This window comes from Eutrigla gurnardus, assembly GCF_963514095.1.
Source record: "Eutrigla gurnardus genome assembly, chromosome: 8".
Classification (NCBI taxonomy): domain Eukaryota; kingdom Metazoa; phylum Chordata; class Actinopteri; order Perciformes; family Triglidae; genus Eutrigla; species Eutrigla gurnardus.
In genome coordinates, this window is record NC_139922.1 from 3945253 (window position 1) to 3972718 (window position 27466).

Genomic DNA, 27466 nt, shown 5'->3' on the forward strand with positions numbered 1-27466 from the left:
CCATTCTTCTTCTCAGCCACACAGCTCTCGACAGCGTACTTGAAATATCATTACGGGCGCCTGACAACACAAATTAAGCTGACCTTAACTAAATGACCTTCTGTTTTTATTTTCGACAAGTAGTGGGGCTGCACCAGTTCCAAAAAGCAATTTAATATATGGTCCCTGGGTAGGGGACGTATCAGATATTAAACTGATAAGAACCGATTTTTTTTTTTTTTAGGAAAATGTTTATTGAAACATCAAGCAAAAATGTACACAAGTAACCTTTTAAAATACAACAAAGACATCTGTAAAACCATATCTAAACAATAAAACAATTATTTAAAAGAGGTAATACAGATAAAATTTGTAATCTGTTAAAAGGTGTACATAAGATATATTTGTGTGACATACATGTTGAGTGTTCATGTTAAAAGTCTTTTAAAAGGGAGTGCATTGGTAAAAGGAAAACTCTTTTCAAAGTCGGCTTCTGGTCGTCTCGAGTGGAGAAGAGCTGCTGCAGGATTCAAGCCTGAACTGATCGTTAAACCCACAACAGAGTTCATTCGAGAAACTACAGAATATTACAAAACACACGTGTAGATAAAATACTGCAAACTAAAAGTAAACAGTTGTACTTCATATAAAAATATGTATAATATACAAGGTACACTTGTTTTTTATCGCGTCTGAATGAAAATGGGGCAACTTTTTTACTTACGTAAATTATGTCATTAGTACGTGTAGTGATAGCGCCATCCAGAGTAAGTCCATATATCAAATTTTAGTAAGTATTATTTTTAATATTTGACAGGTGATTTTGACAGGGAGAGCGCAAACGCAGTCCCCCACTATCTTAAATTATGCAGTTGAGATTCCCACATTTGGGGAACTCACAGAGTTGCAGCTCAGCCGGAGCGCAATGGCTAAGCCTCGCCCTGGGTGAACCACCTTCTTGATCATGGCATCTCCCCTGCCAGATAAGTATGAGTTGTACTGATCTGAGACCGCGCAGTCATTCACGGACAGACCACGCTGACTCACGGTGCGGAGAACAGATACCAGATCGGTCATACCCGGGGACCACCGGGAGTCTGAGGAGAGACACACGTTTAATACACAACACAATCATTTAACAAAGCTGACAAAAAGATGATTTTCAGTTTACTTGAGAACTATTTGTTACATTTCCCATCATGCACTGCAGTATTTTCACATCGAAAGCCAACCTAAGATCACCAGTTGTATCTAGTTGACTCTAATAAATCAGTAAAATCAGACAACCCCTTGTCTGACTCCTCTTTTAAGGCATGAAGCCTTCTGAATGCTGCCTGGGTCCTGGACTACTTCACTAACCGACCTCAGTATGTGAGTAGACTGCAGTTCAACACAGTGGTCTGCAGCACGGGGCAGGGAACCGTCCTGGCTCATTTCCTTTTCACCCTCTACATTGCAGACTTCACGTGCAACTCCTCACTGCTACCTCCGTAAGTTCTCTGATGACTCTGCGGTCGTCGGCCTCCTCAGGGACAGGGACGACAGAGTACAGGGAAGTGAACCTGGACTTTGTGGACTGGTGCAATATTTTCTTTCTAAATTATAGAAAAATGTGACTTCTGAACGTCTGTGGTCACCATGGCTACCAGAGCGGTGCCGGTGGAAACAGTCTGGTGGTTGTGTTACATCTTCAGCTTTGAACCAGAAAAGAATGATGAAGTGGTCCAGTGATTGGAGATGACTGGATGTAGCTCTAACATGGGTAGGTGCAGGTAGCAAATGTGCAATAGAAATGCAGTAGAAAATATGATATCATGATGGTTAATTCAGCACATGGTGGGTTATTATGTCTAATGCATTTTAATGTCAGATGGTTGAGGAGGAGCCAATTTAATTAATTTAATTTATTTTGTGCAGTAGTTTAATCTCCCAAACTAAATTTTAATCTTAATATATCGTTATTTGAATCTTAATCTTACTGTAAAAGGAACCAGTAACTGAAGCTGTTAGATAAATGTAGTGGGCTCAAAGTATGAACGTATCAGAATTTCTTTTCCAAGCAACTTTTTAAGGTAGATGAGCTCAGTGTAGACATCAGTCCACCTTTCGTGGTAGGTGGTACCACCTAAATGCCTGTTTAAAACTATAGCATCAATCCTGCAAACCTTCTTCCACATCTTGTCCGTAGGTGGCGCCATTTCACCATGTCCTCCCAGATACGGTGTCATATGAAGGTGGGTGGATGCTCCTCCTCCACCCGTAAAGCCTGGCCTGAGGGCAGTTTGGCCTGGGACTGGAGACTCAGGTGAGTTTAATACAAAGAAGATATCCCCCGACATGTGAGTGAGAGTGATGATGAGATCTGGACCTAAAAGTTAGATTTCAGTCTTCAGTGTTTTCACTGTTGACTACCAGCCTTCATTTGACCTCAGTGTCGTCTCATTCATCACAAAACTCACCCAGAACGGACTTCCAAGCAAATAGGATCCAACTATTTTGACAAATCATTATCACTTTACTTCCTTTTATGATTGAATATGTATTATGTAATTTCACAACTGTAAAGTGACTGATTCTTTCTTAACTTACCTTGTATTCAGTACACATGTTTCAAGCCAAGTTATACCATGAGATATGTGAATATACCTCTCATTTGTAATGAAAATGATCGTGACAGAGTCCTCTGCAGGGAAAACAAATAATGTGTTCTTTATGACATCTCATTTCTTATGAGCTTGTATTTCAGCATACAGTATATTTCTCATGAAAAAGTAACAAACTCTAAATGCAATTTGAGGCAATTGTATTTCCATTTTTATGCTACTTTCTACTTCATTACACTTAAGTCCCTGAGGTTTCAGGGTTTAAGGCTTTAGAGGGGACAGTGGGATTGGGACATTTTCTAATAGACTTCCATGCAATCAGATGTATTTTTGCAAACAGAGGATTCTGGAGAGACTGGACAGTTTATTGTTGCCGCCTGATGGAAACTGATGTTTTTCTAAAGGATGAAGTAATATCCTCTGTCTTTTCCAATCTGCTCTTGGCCCAATAGAGGCTGCTGTTCTCCCACTTACTGTCAAACCTACAGACGTGTCCCTGGTTGATCAGCAAAGCATCATCGCCTTCCAGCTGAAACTCTCTTCTTACCATCATCACCCAGTCTGTGTTCAGAACAGATACTAGCTGATACACACCAGCCACCAACCACAACAACATGTCAAGACCCATATTGAGTTTTGTATCATATTCATTTAATTGTTTAAAATAATAATACAATTTAAATACAAGGCATGTTTCTCTTCAAGGGCCAAAAAGGAGGAGTGCAATTTAAAAAAGGGTTTGGTTTTCATTTCTATTTTGTAAAGCAAAAGACACCAGATAACAGAAACGTATATTCTTATTCTTATTGTAAGTCGCTTTGGACAAAAGCGTCTGCTAAATGACCTAAATGTAAATGTAAATGTAAATATTCTGAGACCACAAATAATCAAGTTTAGTAGCAAGTTATTATGATTCAGTACGAGGCGCTGTATGGTAGTCTAACGTCATGTAGAGATTTAGATTTAGATTCAGTAGCCATGAAGAATGCTTATTCAATAATTTAGCGTTACTTGACTCGTGAATTTCTTGACAGGTCTCAACTCAAGTCTAAACATGAGACAAACGTGGCCTTGGCTCCCGGAGCATCTGCCGTTTCTAGCCCAGTGGACTTACTACAAGAGGTCCTTATGAGGTTCATGATGAGGATGAGGCCAACGTTTTGCGCTCATGCTAACACAGAAGCAGAATGTAAAACGTGTGTGTCTGTGTGGAGAGTGAAGGAGGAAGTACTCATATCCTTTCACTGCAGTAAAAGAACTAATACCACAACATGAAAATACTCTACAAGCAAAAGTCCTGCATTCATCTTTGGCAGATTAATTAATAATTCAAAAAAGCTGCAGCACTTCTTTTCTTGCTACATATTTTCTACTCCACCATCAAGGAAAATCAATCCAACCACACAGAGGGCCAATGTTTAATGTTACATGATTCTTAAAGTTTATATTGTTCATGTTTCTTCTATCACTTCTTGAATAAATCAATTCATGTCATGAAGTGGAAAACAAAAGAGAATTGGATGGCTCATTCTGAATGGTCTTGAGTAGTTTCTTCGGAGCTGACAATGTCGTTGAAGACTGCAGTTGCCTCTTCACACTCTTTGTTCATGGATCTTATGGGGATCTATAGAGGAATGACAGAATAACAGTCTCTTATTGGTCCTTAATGTTCAGCAAGGACCTAAAGGTGTATTTCAGACTTCTTAAAGGAGCAGTGTTTAGTAGAGTAGAGATGGAATATAATGTCTCAGGCTTGTGATAGATTGTGACCTGCCCAGCTGCCTTTGCCCAATATTTCTCCCTCCTCACCCCTCCTACCCCTCTCCCTTCTTCCTCTGCTGATGACTTTGTAACTTACTTTACCAAGAAAGTAAATGACATCAGCTCCTCATTCACTCCTATAACCTCCCAGAAAACATCTCCACTAACTCTCAACTCTGATGGCCTTACCAGCTTTAGCCCCCTCACCTCTGAAGACGTTCACGCACTTGTTACTAACCAGTGTTGGGAATGTTACTTTAAAAAAGTAATTAGTTATAGTTACTCACTACTTGTTCCAAAAAGTAACTGAGTTAGTAACTGAATTACTTTATAATAAAAGTAACTAGTTACCAGGGAAAGTAACTATTTGCGTTACTGTAAAAAAAGTTGCTTTATGTCAAAGAATTTGGATTTTTCTTGTAATGAGATGGCAAACTGTAGTCTTGTAGTCTACTCCTATAGTCACGTAGCATGTAGTCCTGTGTATAATAATTGAGATCGCATTCTCCGCACCTCGCATGCGGGAATAATTAAAACTTGAGGAGAAATTATACAGTGGGAGACGCTGTGTCTATCACAAAACAGGGTCAGAGTGCACAGCAGTAGACATAATGACGGCGAGACCCCGGTGCCTCCACGAGCCGGGCCGTTCATCATCATCATCACCACCGTCTTCACCATCCGCGCTCCACAGCTGCACTGGATTCCCGTCCAACACCGCGTGGCCCTCGCGCGCCGCTCAGACCAGCAGCAGCCCCAACTCCGGCTCCAGCTCGCTGCAAGTTTGCACGTTTCTCCACGGACAACAGGCTGCCGAGACCAGGCACGAGCGGCGCGCAAGCAGAACACGATCCTGACTTTTTTTTTTAACCGACAACTGACAAATTCAATTCATAGTAACGCACCGCACTTAACGTTCAGTGGCGATAACGCCGTTGTAACGACGGAAACAGTAATTAGTTAGATTACACCGTTACTGAAAAAATAACGGCGTTACCTAACGCCGTTCTTTGAAACGGCGTTATTCCAAACACTGCATCTAACCGTGCCACCACCTACTCCCTTGACCCGATTCCCTCTTCTCTTCTCCAAGACATCTCACACGACATCTTGCCATTCCTCACCACCCTGATCAACTCCTCCCTCACCTCAGGTGTCATTCCAGCGGCAGAGAGACTGCTACAGTGAAGCTCCTCCTTAAAAAACCCACCCTGGACGCTGCTGACATCCAAAGCTACAGACCTGTATCTCTTCTTTCATTCAAGTCAAGTCAAGTCATGTTTATTGATATAGCCCATTTCATACACAGAACGGTAGCCCAATGTGCTTCACATAATCATAACAATCACATATTAAAATATATAAAATGTCATAAGATTCCTCTCTAAAACCTTGGAATGTGCCGCCTACAACCAACTGTCATCCTATCTCTCGACGACAACCTCCTTGACCCTAATCAATCAGGATTCAGGACTGCTCACTCCACTGAGACGGCCCTCCTCACAGTGACTGAGTCCCTGCGAGACGCCAGAACCTCATCTAGAGTTCTCAACGGGCCTGAAAATTACAGCCCGACCCGACCCGGCCCGCGGGTTTTTAAACCCGAACCCGACGCAGCCCGACACACCAGCATGAATTGTCGGCCCGAACCCGACCCGACCCCGACCTCCTGCGCGCCTGCATTGTTTTCCTCATACACTTGTTATCACGATAACACGAGTGGATGGACTGAGGCGCGTCCTCCTCTCCTCAATGGTACGGCCAGCCACACTGAACAGTCTCTCGCTGCTGCTGCTGCTGGCTGGCACACTGAGCACCTGCCGCGCCAACTGAGCCAGTTTAGGATAGACACTGCTGTTGGTCTTCCACCAGCCCAGCAGGTCCTGGTCGTCACTCATTGTTGGCCTTTGACGGACGTAGCTGTCCACCTCATCCTCGTCTGTTCCCGTCTCACCCAATATATTCTCCCACTGGTCGAAGCGCGGTGTCTTCTTTGCAGCGGGAGCGGGTGCTGCTGCTGATGTTGACGCATCATCTGTCTCCTGGCTCGCGTCACCTGGGCCTTTTTTATTTTTTATTTTTTGATGAAATGTGTTTTATAAAAAAAAGGAAGCCCGAGGCCCGACCCGACCCGGCTCATTTGCGTATTTTTTCGGCCCGGACCCGGCCCGAAACTTCGGGTCCCGTCGGGTTTGTCGGGCTGGACCGACCCGTTGAGAACTCTAACCTCATCCCACTCCTCCGTTCTCATTCTCCTCGAGCTATCTGCTGCATTCGACACAGTCAACCACCAAATCCTCCTCTCCACCCTGGCTGAACTTGGCATCAGTAACTCTGCTCTCACCTGGTTCACATCATACCTGACGTATCGCACCTTTCAGGTCGCATGGAATGGCTCTATGTCCAAACCCTGTTCTCTGGACACGGGTGTCCCTCAAGGCTCAGTATTAGGACCGCTTCTGTTCTCACTATACACCAGATCACTAGGTTCTGTTATCACATCGCATGGATTCTCCTACCATTGTTACGCAGATGACACCCAGCTGTTCCTCTCTTTTCCCCCAACCTCTGACACTCACATTGCAACTCGCATCTCGGAATGTCTGGCAGACATCTCTGTCTGGACAACTGCACATCACCTCAAGCTGAACCTGAATAAAACCAAACTCCTCTTCATCCCGGGGAAAGACTGCCCTCGCATGGACCTGTCGGTCACTGTCGAGGGCATCACAGTATAGCCTTCCTCAACTGCGAGGAACCTGGGTGTAATCCTTGATGACCAACTTTCCTGCACCCCTGTGGCCCAATCCTGCAGATTGGCCCTCTACAATATCCGCAGGATTCGGACCTTCCTCACAAAGGATGCAACGCAACTCCTGGTCCAAGCACTGGTCATCTCCCGCCTTGACTACTACAACTCTCTCCTGGCTGGACTCCCGGCCTCTGCGACTAAACCATTGCAGCGTATCCAGAACGCTGCAGCACGCCTTGTCTTCAATCTACCCAAATTCTCCCATGTGACCCCCCTCCTCTGTGACCTCCACTGGCTTCCTGTTGCAGCACGCATCCAATTCAAGATGATGGCACTGGCCTTCAGGGCCATCAATGGAACGGCACCCATCTACCTTCAAACACTGGTCAAACCACACGCCCCGAAGCGAGCACTTCCCTCCTCTACTACAGCTGGCCGGCTAGTACCACCATCGCTGAAATCAAACAAATGTCGCTCAGCAAAGTCCAGACTCTTCTCTGTTCTGGTGCCTCAGTGGTGGAACGAACTCCCAACCAATGTCAGGACAGCAGAGTAATTTGCCATCTTCCGAAAAAGGCTCAAGACTCACCTGTTCAGACGTCACCTCTATGGGGTCAGTTCAGTCACATTAATAATGAATGCACAGAGACGGATTCACAAATGTATTTTGTGATTTATATATAAATGACTCTCTTCTCACAAATACATTTAGTTTTAAATAATAATCCATCCATCCATCCATTGTCTACCGCTTATCCTGTATTCAGGGTCGCGGGGGGGCTGGAGCCGATCCCAGCTGTCATTGGGCGAAGGCAGGGTACACCCTGGACAGGTCGCCAGTCTATCACAGGGCCGACATGTAGAGACAAACAACCATTCACTAAATGTAATATAAATCCATAAATATATGAATTAAAAAAAATATTTGCAATTTTCATCAAAAATGTATTTATATGTTGTTACATTTATATACAAACTGTTAAACTTGAATTTAAAAGACGCTTTTCATTTCTGAACTTGTATGCATTTGTTCGTGAACTGTATTTGTTTGTGGATTTTTGAGACTCTCCTGACGTGGCTGGATTCACAAATGCAACAAGGAACTCTCTGTAGCCAATCATACCCCTTTTCCACCAACGCGAACCTAGTTCAAGAGCCGGGCCGGTGCCTGTGCTGGTTCGCAGTTGGTTCAACTTGCGAACCGTCCGAGAACCTGTTTGCGTTTCCACCGGCTAGAGAGCCCAGAGAGCCACGTCATTACGTCACTGTATACGTCTGAGGTTTCCCCGCAGCGCTCCTTTCAAGCATAGCAGACATGTCTCTTCAGAAAAAAGTGTTTATTTTGGCAAATAATACAATAACAATAAAATACACAAAATACTAAAATCACAACATTTTTTAAAGTGTAGAACAGTGTGTGATTAATAGATCGGAGTGTTTGATGTTTAGTCATCTGCAGGTTGGACCTCCGTTCAATATCGCCGATGTCCGACAGCTCTACAAACACAAACCAGAGAACAGTGGTTTAATCATAAACGTGTCCACGACGCTGCAAACACAGATGTTATGTTACGTTGGTAGTTGGAACGTTTAGTGAGCCAACGGCAGTCAGAAAGTGGCATGCTAACATTGTTGTTAGCAATATCACGCTAGCTGGCTAGCTAGCCGGTCGGCTTACATTACCCGAGGAAGCAAAGCCACTAGTTGCTGCAGTTACGAACGTAATCACTAGCTTGGTAAACTAAACAGAAATGTGTCGTTGGTTTGCAACGAGGTGAAACATTTTAAAAGTGAAACTTACCGGGAACAGTAACGTTAGTAAAACTCCGCAGCTGCGTATTTTCCCCCGTTGCCTCGAGCGTTAACCCCGCCCCCAGCCCCTTACGTAAGCCGGGCCTGGTTCCAGCCCAGCAAGGAGTTGGAGCCGCTCGGGAACCAGTTTTCCAGGCCGAGAGCCGGCTCTTTGTCTGTGGAAACAGGAAGAACTGGTTCGCGATTGGGCATCGGCTCCGAACTGGCCCTCAAAATGCCTCGGTGGAAAAGGGGTATCAGATGCCCACGAGGGGTACCTCACCATGGCCAGAGCACAGCTTCTTTGCGCATTTGCGTTAGCTAACTAGTTAGCCATAATGCTTTTAGACAACGCATCATAAGCTAACTTAGCTAGCATAATATGATCCTACTAACATCAGAAAACATAACGGTATCGGTCATTTGCTTGCTAAAGCTTACCTGTTGTTAATGGCTGCAAAAATATGTTACAAGCGAACCATAATAACTAATAGGTAAATTGCTTACTACATTGGTTTCAAAGTGCTGACTATAAGAGCTAGCTAACGTTAGCTAGCTAATGGATTTAGCTAGCTACAAACAAGCTAACGTTGGCTAGAGAGAGAATAAAATCACTTTTTTAAATACTTTTTGTCCTTAATTCTTTTACCGAAAAGCCACGCAAAATGCACAGAGAAAAAGCTGTGCTGTGGCCATGGTGAGGTACCCCTCGTGGGAATGCAGTCATGTGTGGCTGAAAACGAGGGAGGCGCCTGATTGGCTACAGAGAAGGGCGTTCCTTGTTGAAAAAAATGCATTTGTGAATCCAGCCACCTCAGGAGAGTCTCAAAAATCCACAAACAAATACAGTTCACGAACAAATGCAAACAAGTTCACAAATGAAAAGCGTCTTTTAAATTCAAGTTTAACAGTTTGTATATAAATGCAACAACATACAAATACATTTTTGATGAAAATTGCAAATATTTTTTTAATTCATATATTTATGGATTTATATGACATTTATTTAAAACGAAATGTATTTGTGAGAAGAGAGTCATTTATATATAAATAACAAAATACATTTGTGAATCCTTCTCTGTGCATTCATTACTAATGAGACTGAACTGACCCCATACACCTCGACTCTACATAGCATGACCCACTAACACCCCCCCCCCCCCTCTTTGTTTCGTTTCCTTCTTTTGACAAATGTACTTATTGTAAGTCGCTTTGGACAAAAGCATCTGCTAAATGACCTAAATGTAAATGTATAAGCTTGGATTGACTCCATAACTAACTCAATAATATTATATTATACTCAAATATTCGCAATGTTAAATTCATACCTGATTGCACACAGCTTTTCCATAGCGTACAAAAGTGGCAAAGTGCTCGCAGTTGAGATTAAAAAGATGATAAGAGAAGTCCTGATCCAGAAGGGCGTTGCAGCGTCGTCTCATGTCCTCAGAGTCTGATGGTGCAAAGTCGTGGCGGCTGTTACTGATGGACACTTGGGCTCCTTTCGGGACATTCACCTCACTGAGAGGGACTCTGCGGATCTTGGTCTCTCCAAGAAGAAGGTCACCACACACAGGGAAGAATGCTTGTAGGTGAGTTCGTATGTTGTTCATCAGCTGTCCCTCATCTAAAGAGTGAGACAGTTTACTTACAGGATGTGCAAACAATCGCAGTTTTCAGTCTCTATCATGTATATAAGAAGTGGACGTAGTCAGCCATTGGTTTTTGGGTGTTGAAGCTGCGTGTTTGGCATTTTGGCCTTCACCATCTTGGAATTTTTGCAAGGTTGGTAACTACGGGGTTGTAACTACTGGGTAGTAACTACGGGGTTGTAACTACGGGGTAGTAACTACGGGGTTGTAACTACGGGGTTGTAACTACGAGGTTGTAACTAGGGTTGTAACTACGGGGTAGTTACTACGGGGTTGTAACTACGGGGTAGTAACTACGGGGTTGTAACCAGTGGCGGTCCTAGGTTTCATGACACCCTGGGCGAACCTCACCTCTAGCACCCCCCCCCCCCCCACACACACACACACACACACACACACACAAATGGACCCCCCCCTGCCCCCCTGTTCAGACCAGACGGTCGACAAGCGCTTCTGCTCATCTGTTGTTCATTCAGAGCTATTTTTTTTATCATAACCTCATAAAATAAATATGCCATGTTTCTATAAGAAGTTTGTACACTTCTATTTATCCGTTCAGAGAGAGAGAGAGAGAGAGAGAGAGACACACACACACACAGACAGACAGAGAGAGTGTGTATGGTAGTAGACAGTGTAGATATACAGTTGAAATACACATATTTGTTTATTTACTCTTCACATTTATTAAATGTATTTTCTCTTCCTGTTTCCCAGTGCGAGTTTAGATACACAAATATCGCATTTGTCAATTGCGGTATTTTATTTTGAAAATTGCTTTAATTTTGAAAATTGACCGGTTTGTCCCATGTTTCTTTGTGTGATTTCCTGCCAGAATTGACACGAACGCTCGCGACACACGCAAAAAATAGAGCAGACGCCGAAACGATCGCTTCACGGCACGGGGCGGCTGCGCCTATTCGCGGCGCTGTGAACCAGTCTCTCTCAGTATCAGCAGACGCACCTTTTTTTTGTGCGGGCGCTCATGCCGCCCCTCCACGAATGCCGCCCTGGGCGGCTGCCCATACTGCCCATATGAAAAACCGCCACTGGTTGTAACTATGGGGTTGTAACTAGGGTTGTAACTACGGGGTTGTAAGTATGGGGTTGTAACTAGGGTTGTAACTACGGGGTCGTATGTAAGGCGTGGCAACAGCGGTGTGGCAACGGTGGAGTGGCAACGGTGGCGTGGCAACGGTGGCGTGGCAACGGCGGCGTGGCAACGGCGGCGTGGTGGCAACCTTTCAATCACTAGGTAGCGACGCCCTAAAGCATTCCCTGCTTCTGTCTGTTGATTCTAATTGGACCATAATTTACAAAATGAACATCATGACTGAAGAAGACTTGAAGCGATTGTGACAATAAAATCCATCCATCCATCCATTGTCTACCGTTTATCCTGTATTCAGGGTTGCGGGGGGGGGGGGCTGGAGCCGATTTTTGACACACCTGCCCTAGACAGGTCGCCAGTCTATCGAAGGGCCAACATGTAGAGACAAACAACCATACACGCTCACATTCACACCTACGGACAATAAAATAATTTTTACAATATTTACTGATCAGTCAAGTGAGAAGTAGGAGGAGTCACCTCCTGATGGCCAGCAGAGGGAATGCAGGTTTAAGGCATTTCAGCATGGACTTTTCAGAGTTTGCCGTCTTGTCCCAATTTGAATTATTTATCCTTTAGCTTTTATTCCATCATAGTCATCTCCGACTAAAGTAAATACATTTTCTAGCTGTCCATATCTCCAGTGGAAGCAGTGCTACTGAGCTTTTCAAAAACAAATGTAAAGCATATATATATGTATATTTTGGTGAGTTGTGTATTTTTTTTAATATGGGAGATCTCAGAATGATTATTATGGGTTTGTGAAGGTGAGAAGGCTCCTTGTGAAGATAACAATGTTTCCATGTTTGATTTCTTTCAAGTCTCCTTAAAAAGATACATTTCGATGTTATAGTTCATCTCTTCACTCAAAGGAAAATAAAGTGAGAAACTGGACACGTCTAATCCAAACCCAATGAAAGAAATTACATCTGGGGTCCGTTTCACAAAGCAGGTTTAGTGAAAACCTTGAGTTAGTTAACCCTGAGATGAGGGAAACTCTGGTTTTTCGGTTTTACAAAACCAGTTCAGCATAAATCTGAGTCAGTTACCCGGGTAACATACTCCATGAACCTAACCTGCTCGCTAGCTTCTAGCAGCTTTGCGTCGGGAGAGAATTTTGATTAGCCTACCTTTCCTTACAATCACATTAGATATTATCTAAACAATATTCTCCGACATTTTCAACATTTCATATCGCGGACATAATCCGCAACCAGATTCTTTGCAGAGCTAGCGTTTTTGCGAACGGGAGATTTATGAAATGTTTAAGTACATTCCTGTGTTGAAATACCTGCTTATATTTACTGTTTAATATGTGAAATATGATTAAAATCATATGCCTTAGTCAACGTATTTGCGCAATATTCTTATGCTTAATTTTCAACTGACACCACTTTCTTTCTGTGCCTGGGGGGATTACACCCAATGGAAATGATAATTTATTTGATGCGCTACTTTGTGAACTACGGGAGTTGAACCGCTGTCGCCTGCACCGTGGGCGGCGTTGCTAACCATTACACCACAGTGTTGCTCTGCAAGGCAAAAAATAAAGAGTTATTACCTTTAGATCAATAGACTGTTTCATTCAGTTATACACATTAGATCGGGTAGTAATTGTCTGCCACGCCAACTATCGCTACTTTGCTGCAGTTATGTTGCTCCGCTTTCTCAGGATGAGCTTGTTTTCTACATAAACACTCAGTAATATCTAATAACGCTCTCCGCGTTGCCATGGTGAATCGTAGTATCGGAGCTCCATTGATGATGTCTTTATAGAGTCGGCAGGCACACGCGGAACTCAGAGTTTACATACTCAGAGTTGACTGAACTAATTCAAAACCGCTGTTCTGAAACCGAAAACTCAGAGTTGCCCATCTCAGAGTTGGTCAACTCAGAGTTCAGGGTTAGGTTCAGAGTTTGTTGAACCTGCTTTGTGAAACGGGCCCCTGATCACAGGACATTGTTAACCAATAGCAGGCAGTGAACACTTGTGTAAACAAACTGCAGCAGTTTAATCCTGTTAGTTTTGAGCTATAAGTGAAGCTCAATAGCAGAAAGGACGAAGATATACAGTATATCAGGTTTTAATACACACTGCTTGTTAGTCGACAGTAATGCTTTTAGTAGTAGTAATGCTTTACAGATCTATTATAAGAAAAACGTTTGGGTTGCCAGGTTGTGAAGAAAATGTATCCTCTAACATCACACTTGACATTTTTTTAGCTGTTTGGTTAATAAGGAAAATTCTTAAATTCTGGGAAAAATTAGCTGAACACAAGACACAATAATCTCTTCTTAATGTGTCAAATACTTAAAATACAGATATCTAAGGCTTGTTTTATTAAATTAGATATTAACTGCTCCATAATTACTTAAAGCTTATAGAGCTTTTATCAGAGGATGGCGCCAAATCAATGGAGGCAATCCTCTCCTTGGACTCCCTGGGGCCCGAACACTGTGGGTCATTTCATTCATTGCAAAAATGCACAAAATCAAGTGAAACAAGGTGTGTATGACTCCTTCAGGAGTCTTTTCACAGGTGATATTGTACATTCTTCCTTTTTGAAACAAAATTAATCGATTTAATGTTAACTGTAATGTTGTCCTCACCTGCAACAGCAAAGTGGATTACATATCCATCTTCATCATATACGCCCCAGTGTGAATATCCAATGGGGTAGGAAAACTCTATCAAGTCTCCGAATCTGGCAGCAGCTGTGATTTCTTCCACCTGGTTCATGAGAGTGAATGTGAATAAATGTCTCCACCCTGCTCCACTCCCATGCAGCCACAAAGCAGGTTGAGCTACATTGCATTGAGTTCCTTCTTTAGTATTGGTGAGTACAGGTCAAAGTCATCAGATGTAAGTCTGAGCACGGTTGTTTGTGAGTCATGCATTAACAATGTTGTTGACATCTTGTTGAGGTTGACTGAACCTATTCTGAGTTGGAGCTGGACAGACATATCTGCTTCTTATATGCAATGTAATACAAAATAACATGACAAAATATATGAATGCAGAATGGCTCAACAGGGTTCCATCACACAGTTCCACCGACAAAGTCGCATTGCTATATTATTAGCATATTATATAACATCACTTTATCTAGAAAGTAGATTGATCAAAAATACAGTAGATCATATTCTAATAGTTTTTGTTTCATTGAGAGCTGGTCTTTGTCTGGTTCTTACCTGCTGGTTATCCATAGCCGACTCCTGGGGAGTAAGTGTGAGGACTGTGCTCGCTGTTGGGAGGCACGTTGTCCTAACATGGCGTGTTGTGTAACAATCTGGTTTGGACTGTTTGTTTCTTGGACGTTATCTGAGGACAAAGAAAGAAAGCTGATTGGCCAATACAGTAAAATACTAATACCTCAATAGTAAAATAAAAAATACTGCCTCGAACAAAAATCAGCCATCAAATATGCTACATGTTAAGAACAGACTTGAAGAACAGTCAACATATTAAGCTTTTTCTTTCCTGAAAATAGATAACAATGTAATTGCATTACTTTCGCTCAGCTGACAGGGTAAAACACTATCCTAATATGAGTGGTACTTCTCAAAATGAATGCATTTTCTTTCAATAGACAGTATTCAAGAGGCTGTAATTTAGTATTAAAGAGTGTATGTTATCTCTACATTAAGTAAATATGGAAGATATTTGTTCATAATTCAAATCAAAAGTTCAAATAATACATTAAAAGAGATTCATTAATAAATATTTTAATAATCAGATCAAAAATGATCTTAAGTAAAAAGGAAAATGAAAAAGCAAAAATATATAGTAAAAATGTCTCTAAAATGTGATTTGAAAATGTAAAGTGACAATGAAAAAAGAGACAAATGGAAATACTCAAACTGAAAACTTAAAAATTAGAAAGATGGAAAAAAGAAAATGGAAACAAATATGAAACTCAAAATAGTGAATGTAAAACCTATATAAAAAAATGACTGTTATTAGCATTTTCCATTTTCCTTGCTGTATCTAAATGCGGAGGCGTGGTGGACTAAAGGTTTGAAATGGCTGAGGAGCAGAGGCTCCTTGTGGCCAGCAGGGGGAGCTGACTTGTGAAGAGCACTGAGTTTGGCTGAGCAATATACTGTGAATCCATCAAACCTTGACTGGATTAACTAGAGGAACGGTTTATTGTTCATTATCAATTTACTGTAGCTGCTGTACAGTAATTTCCCTCGGGATGAATACAGTTTATTATTCAAATAATCAACAAACATCACCTTTAAAACTGCAATCATACCACCTGAGATGACAGCATACATGCCCAAACATCAGCTCGAAGAAGTGTGTACATTACACACTTATTGTGTGCGTGTGTGTGTGTGTGTGTGTGTGTGTGTGTGTGTGTGTCAGCAGAAAGAGTAGAGCAGAAACAGCAGAGCTACAGGAATAGGACGTGAGTCTTGTCATCTGAACACCAAGATATTTGCATGAGTTGGCCCGAGTGATGGTTTGGTCAAACACTACCAGTCTTGTTTACATTCAAAAATAGGTGCTTATCGTTACACCAAGTCACAAACCTTTGAAAGTAGTCAGATGGGTCGCAGTTATTTTTCAATACAGATACAATTGCAGTGTTCAGTGTTCATCTGTGTTTTAAATGAAAAAGACTGAATTCCAGCCTCTCTTTGTGTTGGTGCAACGTTTTGCCTGTCAAGCAGGGGGGTATGACTTCAGGACTCTGTTGCTCCTCCCACTTCTTGGCCGGCCTCCTGAGGATCCTGATTGGAGCGGCACAGGAAACAGCGCATCAATCGGACAGTCAGTCGCGGCGGCTTGGATTTCTATTGATCAGCACGTCAACTGTGTCTCTCGACTTTGTATAGTTGAGTGTGGACACTGTACAGACTTAGTTTGTGTGAAAAGGAGGCACTCGTGAATTGTTTAGGGAGTGGGCCAGGTATAGGAGTTAGTACTGATTACACACACCTACAGTTTTGGTTTGGAAGGTTTTGAAAATAGACAGGGAGGTTTTATTTTCTGTTAGATTTTTTGTTTCTGTCAATTGTAGTAACTCGCCGTTTCCAGGTCCTCTTTTGGTTTATTTGAGTTATACAGCACTCCCAGGCCCTTTTTTATCTTTTTTGAGTTGCCTCTGTTATTTGTATTTTGTTTAGGTTCCGTTTTCTTGCTAATTAAATAACTTTAAATCACCAAATGCATCTGGTTTTATGCTAATTCTCTTCCCCTTGACGAGCTGGGTCGTAAGTGAACTGACAGCCCTGGGGGCTCCTCATGTGCTAAATACAATTAGAGAATCAAAAGTACTTTTTCCACAGAAAATGGCCTCTGTGATATTATCCATCCATCCATTATTGATCAACGTTTATCCTGTTCATGATCGCGGGGTCATATATAATTATATAATTTATTATTAGATCAGTATAAATCATTGCTTTGGCAGCATTTTACATTTTGGAGTGTCAAATAGTTATTTATATCTAACCATGATCTGAGAAGTTATGGGGCAAAACCAATCTTTCGAAATATATTTTATTAGGCTATTTTTATGAGGCTATCATGTTTTTTTTTTTTCAAAGTATCTTGGAACTAAATCTCTGAAATAAATGTTGTAGTTGAGTAGAAGTATAAACGTATATATGAAATGGAATTATATTTTTTGTTATTTAATAACTTACGTTACTTGCAGGTCCAGCGTATCAATATTAAATAGCCAATACTATAGATTAAGATGTGAAAGTACAAGTTAAAGTCCTGTTTTTAAACAATTTTAAACCTACAGTAGGTATTATCAGTAAAATGTTCTTAAGGAGTTAAACGGTGAAGTAACATTGTTAAATCTGTATGGTGTTTCTGGATTAACATTACTGCTGCATTAATGTGTATGTTGCATGTTCTAACTAGATTAATCTACATCAATACATTATATTCTACAAGATCATCATATGTCCTGTGACAACCATGTATCTCTATAATATTATAAACATAACTATTTAAATCAACAATTTGGAGGAACATGCTTTTAACTGGACAGGAAGGGTGTGAAAAGTAACTATGGACTCATGCTACCTTCATCCAGAGGCCAAAATGATCTAAAAACTCCCAATCCACTATTTAAAGAAAATAATAGATTGACTCAATCTGGAAAATTCACAGACAAAATATGCAATTATGAAAATCTTTTTAATGAAAATAGTCTTTACATATGACATTTGATTTATCAGCGGTATCAGAAATATAGAGATATTTGCAGTCACTGAAATCTGTCAGCAAACCTTTCTGGCCCTCTGTGTAACAAATAAGGGAGGACAGGTGGCAGGCGTCCTCTGAGGACAGGAGAGGACAGGAGAGGACAAGAGAGGACAGAAGAGGACAGGAGAGGACAGAAGAGGACAGGAGAGGACAGAAGAGGACAGGAGAGGACAGGACAGGAGAAGACAGGAGAGGACAGAAGAGGACAGGACAGGAGAGGACAGAAGAGGACAGGAGAGGACAGAAGAGGATAGGAGAGAACAGGAGAGGATAGAAGAGGACAGGAGAGGATAGAAGAGGACAGGAGAGGACAGGGCAGGCGTCTGCTGAGGGAAGTTGTTGAACACAGTCAGAAGGCGAGTTTATTGAGGGGTGGCACGAGATGATGCTGCACTGCGACACCTCCAGCTCAATCATTTATTCAACACCTTTCATGAACTCAAGGAACTCTGCAGAGAGAAAAATCACAAAGTCAATGTACATTTGTAAAATATAAATGACATGATTGATTCATATGCATTAATTATGCTCTTAATGTCCTATATTATTCCTTTTAAGTTTAAGGCCACACGTGTTTGTAAATGGTCTTTTTCCTCTGTCATTCTGAAAAACAAATGTGGTTTTAAAAGAAATTTTCATCCAGATGAATACACAATTGAAGCGCTGTCATTAACTTACATCCATTTCCTGGAGATTTACCCTAACCAGAACCTAATTGTAACCTTAAACCAATTCTTCACCCAGAATGTTTGGGTGAAGAATTGGTTTATGGTAAGAATTTTATTTATCTATTTATTTATCTATTTATATTTTATTGTCTTTTTACCTTATCTCTGCTAATGTGTTTGTTGTATTTATGTATCTGAACATATTTACATTCTGCTGTCAAAAGAATAAAATTATTATTATTATTGTTATGTAACTGTCCCAGTGTGGTCTAAAAGAGAAGGCACCACAAAACTCTGTTCTCCATGTATGCAAAGCAACACTAAGGGCCCTATTTCGTGGCGCAACGCAGGGCTGCGCAGGGTGGCGGAGCTGGCGTAATCCAAGTTTCGACCCGCGCAGCCTTGCGCACAGTCAGTTTGGCAGTTTGGTGGATTCAGTGTTGCCAGGTGTACAATAATTATCGTATTTGTACGATAATTTTGCCCTCTGTACGATGTACGATCAATAATCCCAAAAAAGACCAGAAATACGATAATTTCACCATTCCGTGAATGTGTGGTTGTAATTGGTTGTAATCAGCCTGTCGCAACTGTCTGTCTGAGTTTTATTGTGAATCTGAAGGCATCTGTTTCACGATTCCCCTAAGAGTTTCTGAAACAAGTTTTCCAAAAGCCTTCAGTGATGTAAAAAACACCATCTCAACTAAATTCCAAGACTGAGATCTCTGACCTGCTACATTGCCAGTAGGTCACTACTGCCCGGCCACACCGCCTGCCTGAGCGGAAGAACAGCACCATGAGCAGCAACCTTACTGGATCGGTATCCATGCGGATTCTGGAGTGAAGCTGTTAGCAAAATGTGGCATTGTGCCAACGTGATGCTCATGGTGATGGCAGAGCAAGCTGGCGCGCTTATAAATAGGAGCGCCCCCTTTCTCTTTCCTCCTCCTCTTCCGCTTCCACCTTGGTGGCTGTGGCGCGTGTGGCGTGGCTCAGCAGGCTCTACCATCCCCTACGCCCAGCGTGGCAGGCTGCGGGGGTTGCGTAGAACCACGCTAGCTGATCGGAGGTATTTGTGTCGGTCATTCATCTGGCGTGGCGCGGTGGGCTTCCCAAACCAACCAACATCACCTGGCTCCCTCGTGCCTGCCGTGGCTCATTAAAGTGTGTGGTGAATTTCCGCCGGCCTGGACCCGCCACCACTCCCTAGGGACGCTGCTGCTTTGGCTCCCCCCTATTTACTGCGTGGCTCTTGGCTGCTTTTTGGTTTGGCCCGCGCTTGGTTGGCAGTCGTTATTCTTTAATTATTTGCCGTTAGATTATTATTATTAGTCATTTCCCTGTTTGTTGTTTTCTTTAGGTTATTGTTTGTTGCCCCCGTTGTTTACTTTTGTTTTGTTCTTTTGCTTAGTTGTGGGTGTTTTTGCATGTTTTGATGATTTGTTTGTATTCCTTATTGTGTTCAATTATGTTATGTTTGCGTTATGATACTTTTGGCCTCATTTAATTTTGATTTGTCTGCACAGGGGCCGTGAGCGGTCGGCAGCAGTGGTCCTGGTGGTGGTCTTCCCTTCACGAGTTCTGCTGCAGTGTGAGTGTGGTATCACGGGTGTTATAAGTTGAAGTCCTCTTTGGTTTGATTTGTCCCCCCTGCTGTCCGGTACGTCACGGCCCTGTGCCACGTTATTCCCCGCCCCTGCCAGTGCCATTGTTTTAATTGGGTATTGTGTGTCTATCTGGTTTTATACTTTTGTATCAAATAAAGATAATTATTGTTTAATATTGTCTCTTGCCCCGTGGAAGTTTTTCGAACCTGTGTGACCTTACTTAAAGGGACTTAGGGCAGGATCAAGAAATACGACTCAACAGTGACACGACGGCCGTTAGGGTAACTGCAGCCATCTGCCAAGCCGGCGCGGTAGCGCGCACAAACTCTTCAGTGCAGCTGATGCTGTGACACGGTTATTTATTTACTCGCTGTTCACGTGACTGTTTACTACAAGCCCTCCGCACATGCCTCCGCGGAACTACGTTGGTAGCATACATCTGCGAACAGCATCATGTCAAGCGACGAAGTAAGTAAACAAGTGTTTATTTTAGTGTAACTTTAGGATGACGAATTGCCGCTGATAAAACCTTCGTTTTCTTCTTGGTATTACTTTGTAGTGGACTTTGTGTGGTGGTGGGTCGTTTTCCGGCCGAAGCAGAGTCCATTACTACACATACAGTACTTGAGTCCACCGCGCTTGTCTTCTTCTGGTCTCCAAGCCGTCGAGTACGCGCATTCAGCGTCATTTGACGTCACGTCCGCCGGACTGCGCGGGAAATTCGGACCACGAATTGCAGTACATCATGCAGCACACAGCCTGTTCAAGGCAATGGGGAGATATGTGTGTGGTCTCATTCTTTTTGGTTTTGAACGCTTCATCACCCATTAGCATTAAAAGACTTAAAGTGAATGTTTATTTTTTCACAAATCCTGCCCTAAGTCCCTTTAAAGGTGGAATTCCTGGGGGCTAACTTCCCCCAGGTGGCGTTGTTGCAACACTAACCGTACATGACTATGCCACACAAAGTTAGCTTCCATAAGTCAAGGTCAACTTTACAACTATGGGCCCTAGTTTCGTGGCGCAGCGCAGGGCTGCGCAGGGTGGCGTGGCGCAGGGCGGCGTAATCCAAGTTTCGACCCGCGCAGCCTTGCGGAAAGTCAGTTTGGCAGTTTGGGGGATTGCCTGCGCCAAGATGGGTGTGGCGGCGCAGCAGTTGGAGGCGTCACAGATTCAGCTTGGCGTAGCGGACGTTTCGTGGCAAAAAGCCTCGCAGAGACTGCGCTGAAAGCTCGCCAGCTCCAACCTGGTCTACTCTCGGCGCAAGGCGCAAATAAAGTCCATTCATTCAAGGCGAATTACAGCTGGCAGAGTGGAAGTTTGGCTGACGGCGCGCAGTGCGTACACGTCACCGAGACCTCACAGGCAGGTTTCCACAGTTCCAGGCACATTTAAATGCAATAAATAATCACAACAAACACTATTTAATGCAACTAATTGAATCAACACGTGAATTTATATCTATATAGATTGTCCTGTCACATCTGACGTCAGATCAAAGGCGGATGGCACGCGTAACGGAAACTCAGCCTCTCGGACCAAAACATCTCCCTCTCTCTCTCCTGTTTTTTATAATATCGGCATTGTTATTATTATGATACGCGCACACAGCGCGTGATGCGCGTGGTTGGAGCGGCGGCGCTGCTTCTGTCCGGGACGGAACTTGCACTGAACCTCCCCTAACGCATTAAAGGAGAGGAGAGGAGCTCATTTGATTGGTGAAGATCTGAATCGGCTGTATAACGGCTGTGTAATCCCAGTCCACGCCTCGTCTCCTCCTCGTCTCCCACTCACGCCTTCTTCTCCTCCCTCTTTCCAACTTGCGTGGGTGGGCGAGACGGGAGGTGTGCTTGCGTGAGCCTGCGCGGTGCACGAAACTTGCAAAGTCCAGGCGGACACACCCCGTCGGCGTGGCGCACGTGCGCTGAGTGCTGACTGCGCCTGGTCTACGAAACTAGGGCCCTTAGTCTTAAAGTAATCTTAGTAGCTAACTGCATAGATAGCATGGTAGCGGGGGCAGCAAGGTGGCGGTAGTGAACTGTCAATCACAAGCCACGCCCTCACTAAATGATCATGCTGTATTGAAGAAAACTTGAAACTTAGCAATTGAGATCATAAATTCATGTTTACAATGTTAACTGAGATAATAAATCAAGTTAGAAGTAGGGTCATTTTCTCATGGACTCGCCTCCTGATGGCCACTAGAGAGAATGACAGCACTTTTAGACTGTATATCCGGTTCACTTTTCAAAACCTTTTGCTTTTTATTCCGGTGCTACACCACATTCTGTGCAACATCTGATTGTGTGACCGGAATAGATAAATCAAATCTTCTATTCTTCTAGCTCAGTGGATTTGTGAGGATGATCCACAATATTGCAACAGTGGTCACAGAATCTGATGATGCTTGTTTTTTTTTATGTACTGCGTTTACAGCAAAGATTGACAGACAAATTATCTTTTGACAGTAAATTCACATTCCTGCAAAATGATCAAAGTATTGATGTCTATTTGTGTAGAATGTCACAGACATGAAAAAAATGTATTTTTTAACTCTGCACGTCCTGTTTCCGATTAAAAATAAAAGCCTTCTAACGCCTTTCTGTGGACAGAACCCCTTCATTTGTTAACACAAGACTTTTACTTGGAGTTGTTGTTGTTGACTTTCACGGCTCCATAAATGGATTGTGGATTGTTGTTATTATTATTTACAAATGAGCACACACTTCTCAAGCTTTTCCTGTCAAAATAAATAGAAATTACATTGATAATGAAATGACACATTATAGCCATTATGAAACAAACTCTAAGTAGAAAGATGGGCTGGCAGCAGCAGCTGTCCTTTCTGCACTATTTTGACACCAAAATCAACCTGCAGTTGGCCTCGTCCTGCTCTTCCCCAGGGGACCCTCCCTGGATAGTTAACACTCACCAGCTCCCTCTCCAACTTCACCACAGCAACGGAAGACACCATCTCTGAACTCATCCATCCATCGTCTACCGCTTATCCTGTGTTCAGGGTCACGGGGGGGGGGCTGGAGCCGATCCCAGCTGACATTGGGTGAAGGCGGGGTTCACCTGGACAGGACGCCTATCGCAGGGCTCTCTGAGCTCATCCTCAAAGCCAATTCCACTTCCTGTCAGCTTGCTCCCAAAAATGAATGTACCCCTCCCTCACCACTGGAACTGTAGCCCCCCCTAACGGGCCAAAACCGCTGCAATTACATCCAACCTCAAAAAATCTGGCGCTGACTCAGCTGACCTAAACAATTACAGGCCCATTTCCAACCTTCCCTTCATCTCCAAAAGATCTTGAGAGGGGGGTTATTGCTCAACGTCAGTCCCACCTTGACTCAAACAACCTCCATGAACCCTTCCACTTTGGTTAATGAAACAGCCCTTGTTATAATCACCAACAACCTCCTCCGTGCAGCTGCTCACTATCTTTATCCTATACTCAACCTCACTTTGTCACCATCTCCCACCCACTGTGTTAATCCCAGTCCATGCCTCCTCTCCTCCTCGTCTCCCACTCAAGGTACGTCTCCACAGGCAGCGGTGTTTCCCCGCGGCCCATTCATTGTCTATGTGAAAAGCCGTGCAATGCATTCTGGTAGCGTCGCGGCGAATGTCGAGAGACGGCGCGCGAGTTGGCCGCTCCTCATTTGCATAAAGTTGAAGTTGAATCTACTTTATGCTAATCAGAGGCGCCCGGCTCGACTCGCCGCCTCGGGAACGCTCAGGAAAATCTTCTAAACTGAATGTTGTCGATCTAAAATAAAGACAGATTCAGCAACTGCATAGCTTATTTCTCGCTTAAAATGTTTTCAGAAACACCTTTCGGTGAACTATTTTCGTAAAATAAGAGAAAGTTTCCAAACGAGCCGCCATGTTGGTCTGCGTGAACTCCGGAGCAGACAGGACAGCTGTGAAAGCGATCGTCCAATCAGGTGCAGCCATGAAGTGTGCACGTGATTGTATGAAGGAGAGCGCCTGTCAATCATCCTCTAGTGGCAGCCCACCAAGCGTGCAATACTGCGAAGCGGCGCGTCCACTCGCATTTAAAAGCCCGGCGCCTCTGATTAGCATGAAGTAGATTCGACTTCAACTTTATGCAAATGAGGAGCGGCCACCTCGTGCACCGTCTCTTGACATTCGCTGCGACGCTACCAGAATGCATTGCACGGCTTTTCAAATAGACAATGAATGGGACGCGGGGAAACACCGCTGCCTGTGGACACGTACCTTAACGCCTTGTCTCCTCCTCATCTCCCACTCACGCCTTCTTCTCCTCCCTCTTTCCCACTTGCGCGGGTGGGAATGACGGGAGGCGTGCTTGCGCTAGCCTGCGCGGTGCACGAAACTTGCAAAGTCCAGGCGGACACACCCCGTCGGCGTAGCGCAGGTGCGCTGCGCGCTGACTGCGCCTGGTGTACGAAACTAGGGCCCTTGGTCATTCTGTCATTTGTCTCAATCCAACACTGGTCCACGAATTTGGTCATCCCGGATTTACTTTTGTAATGCTGTTCTCTCTGGCCTTCCCACCAAACTGCTCAACAGGCATTATGTAAAACTCGACTGCCTGGATCAACACCCGAAACAAAACATCCAAACACATCACCCCATTCTCATCCCACTACACTAGTTCTGTTCACATTCAAAGCCCTCCACAACCTCGCCCCCAGTTATCTCTGATTTCTTTACGGCCCCTCTCGCTCCCTGCGCTCATTCACACCTCAGGGCTCAGCACAATGGATGCTAGGGCCTTCAGCCCTCAAATAATCAACCTCAAAACAGCCCTGAAATAATATGTATTATTATCATTATTATTATCTTTGTGGACACTCCTCTAACCACCTCTAATAATGATGACTCTCTCAGTGACAAACAAATAAATTTACATCGGTGTTGTTGTGGAGGTGACAATGTATTCTGTTGTTCAGTTTGTTATGTTTCCTACATAGCTGGTGTGTGGCTCCCGTACCATCATAATCAATCTTTCCATCATTGTTTTTGTCTCCGTCCTTCATCAGCTCCTCGATGTCATCTTCTGTGATGGCTTCTCCAGTGGAGGCCAACATGGTCTTCAGCTCTTCTAAGTCTATGTAGCCATCCCCGTTCCTCGACGCAAGATAGAGGAGTCAGTTTTACACTCATCTGGAACATGTGTTGAACATCTGTTTTGCTGAACCACATAATGTCTTTCTAACAATGTATTCTAGTGAAGTTTTGGCTGTTGGTCAAAGTCACCAAAGAGTTCTTTGATTGGCTGATTTAAAACACTGACTTCTCTTCTATTAACTTGCTGATTATTATGGTGATAGTATACATTATATATGATTATGATAGTGCATATGCTGTGTTATAAGAAATAGAAATATAAACCTACTTGTCAAACATGCGGAACAATTCTGCTAACTCCTCCTCTGACTTCCCTTTGCTCTCCTCCTTCATGCAGCGAACCATCATGACCAAGAACTCATCAAAATCCACTGTGCCACTGCCTGTAAATACACACCATCACATTCTCATATTTGCAGTTATTAGACCTTTCAAAGTCTTTAATGTACACTCAAGTCGGTCTAATTGTATTCAAATAATTTTATTCCGCTATGAAATGTTACAGTGTGTTGCTGACATACCATCCTCATCCACCTCATCAATCATCTCCTGGAGCTCCTCAGGGGTGGGATTTTGTCCCAGCATCCTCATCACCTTCCCCAACTCTTTGGTACTGATGCATCCATCCTCTGCATCCTGGATGAAGATGTCAAACGCAGCCTTGAACTCTAGAAGGAACATACTTTCAAGTTACTCACAACTACAGAGTTTAACGTCAATAAGGATTGTTGACACAAAACAATAACAAGAATAAAAACATATCAGAAGTAAAGTCTGACACATACACATCCAATACAGGATGTCGTACTTTTTTTTAATCAGTATCGGGTATACATTTAATGGCAGATATAGATGATGGCAGTAGAAAGTATCAGTAGCAGCAGTAGTCTTACTTGAATCCTTGAGGCATATAATGGTAGATATAGATGATGGTAGTAGTAAGTTAGATATGATCGTAATATAGAGATGATAGGAGTAGTAAGTATCAGTAACAGAAGTCATGTCCTCACCATTTTTCTGTTCTTCTGTCAAGTTCTCAACCTGGAGGGAAACAAAATCAGGAGGATTATGGTTTGTATTTCCTCATTTCTTTTTTCCAGTGAAGAGTTTGAGCTGGGCAGGGATGCAGATAAAATTGTGAGAGCAGGCTGACTGCATGTCATCCTTCTTTCCTCACTTACTATTCTTGTGGTGTGGCAGAGAACAAAGGCAGTGTTTAATAGCCATCAGCTGTCGCTGCTCTTCTTCCTATCAACTGACCGTCTCGGTTCTATTGTCAGACACATGAGCTAATCACTCTGTGCTGTGTGAGCTCATCACACCACTTGTTTCATACAAGTTGGAATCAAGTGTTATATTGTATACTTTCTTCTACAGTTAGTCTAATTTAAACACAATTATTCTAAGATTATCCTTATCTTTTAGTTGTTTATACGAAGGTCATGACCTCAGAATCAACAAGAATTCAGCTGAACACCAGAGCAGAATTTCCTGACAGTAGAATCTGAACCAATAAAACACCAATATAATTGAATCCAAACCTCTCTGGTAGTCAAGTTAAGTTTACTTTTAGTTACTGCATTGCCGTTGCATTGTGGGTGCTTTCATTCTATGAATGTTAAACTTGACTGACAGGAATCAGCTGTCACTGTGTTCCTTATCAGATCAGAGCCTGCAGACACCTCCTATATCATTTTGTGCAACAGTCTGTCTTTTATTAACACACAATGACAATATCTGTTTCAAGGTTTTGTGATTAATACTTGAATGCGTGGATCATCATCAGAAAAATAAATCACACAGTACTCACCGCGGCTTTATAGACGTCATCCATAGCTGCTGGTCTGCCTCTGATACACCACTACTGCACTCAGACACGAACACTGCCAGCAGTAGCTGCCTCAGTCTTTATGGTTTGAGTGAGTGAGCCACTAAAAATCTCTCGACCATCCCACTACAACCACGGAGGGAGGGGTGACAGAGATCTATAAAAAGAAATTAACAGAAGCCAACTAACAATGGTGAAACATTGACAGCAGCACAAGAGGCAAAGCTCCATTTGTGTTCCGCTCAGCTAGTTTGGATAAAATGCCAGCTGTCATATACTTTTTTTTCTACAGTAGTTAGTTAGTAGTAGTTGGTTCTGAAAGACCTTACCACTCTTCTGGTCCGATTCTATCAAATCTATGAGA

At 43.1% G+C, this 27466-nt stretch overlaps 2 protein-coding genes across 3 annotated transcripts; both read right to left on the reverse strand.

Annotated features, from left to right (window-relative positions):
- Nucleotides 1-2670: 2670 nt before the first annotated feature.
- Nucleotides 2671-14921, reverse strand: LOC311017213 (phospholipase A and acyltransferase 2-like). Its single transcript, XM_084015432.1, has 4 exons — nucleotides 14839-14921; nucleotides 14257-14377; nucleotides 10215-10513; nucleotides 2671-4206 (listed from the first exon to the last, which is right to left on the reverse strand). Exons 1-4 carry the CDS (start codon nucleotides 14851-14853, stop codon nucleotides 4108-4110), a joined length of 534 nt encoding a protein of 177 aa, XP_083871558.1. The 5' UTR covers nucleotides 14854-14921; the 3' UTR covers nucleotides 2671-4107.
- Nucleotides 14922-17790: 2869 nt separating this feature from the next.
- Nucleotides 17791-27216, reverse strand: LOC311017216 (troponin C, slow skeletal and cardiac muscles-like). Of its 2 annotated transcripts, XR_014597602.1 has the most exons (7): nucleotides 27085-27216; nucleotides 26285-26315; nucleotides 25796-25942; nucleotides 25543-25657; nucleotides 25138-25274; nucleotides 18086-18327; nucleotides 17791-17950 (listed from the first exon to the last, which is right to left on the reverse strand). XR_014597602.1 is itself a non-coding variant. In XM_084015436.1 (6 exons), exons 1-6 carry the CDS (start codon nucleotides 27106-27108, stop codon nucleotides 18296-18298), a joined length of 486 nt encoding a protein of 161 aa, XP_083871562.1. In that variant the 5' UTR covers nucleotides 27109-27216; the 3' UTR covers nucleotides 17791-18295. The 2 variants fall into 2 exon arrangements, 1 of the variants encoding a protein (XP_083871562.1); XM_084015436.1 differs by having other exon boundaries at nucleotides 17791-18327.
- Nucleotides 27217-27466: the final 250 nt, after the last annotated feature.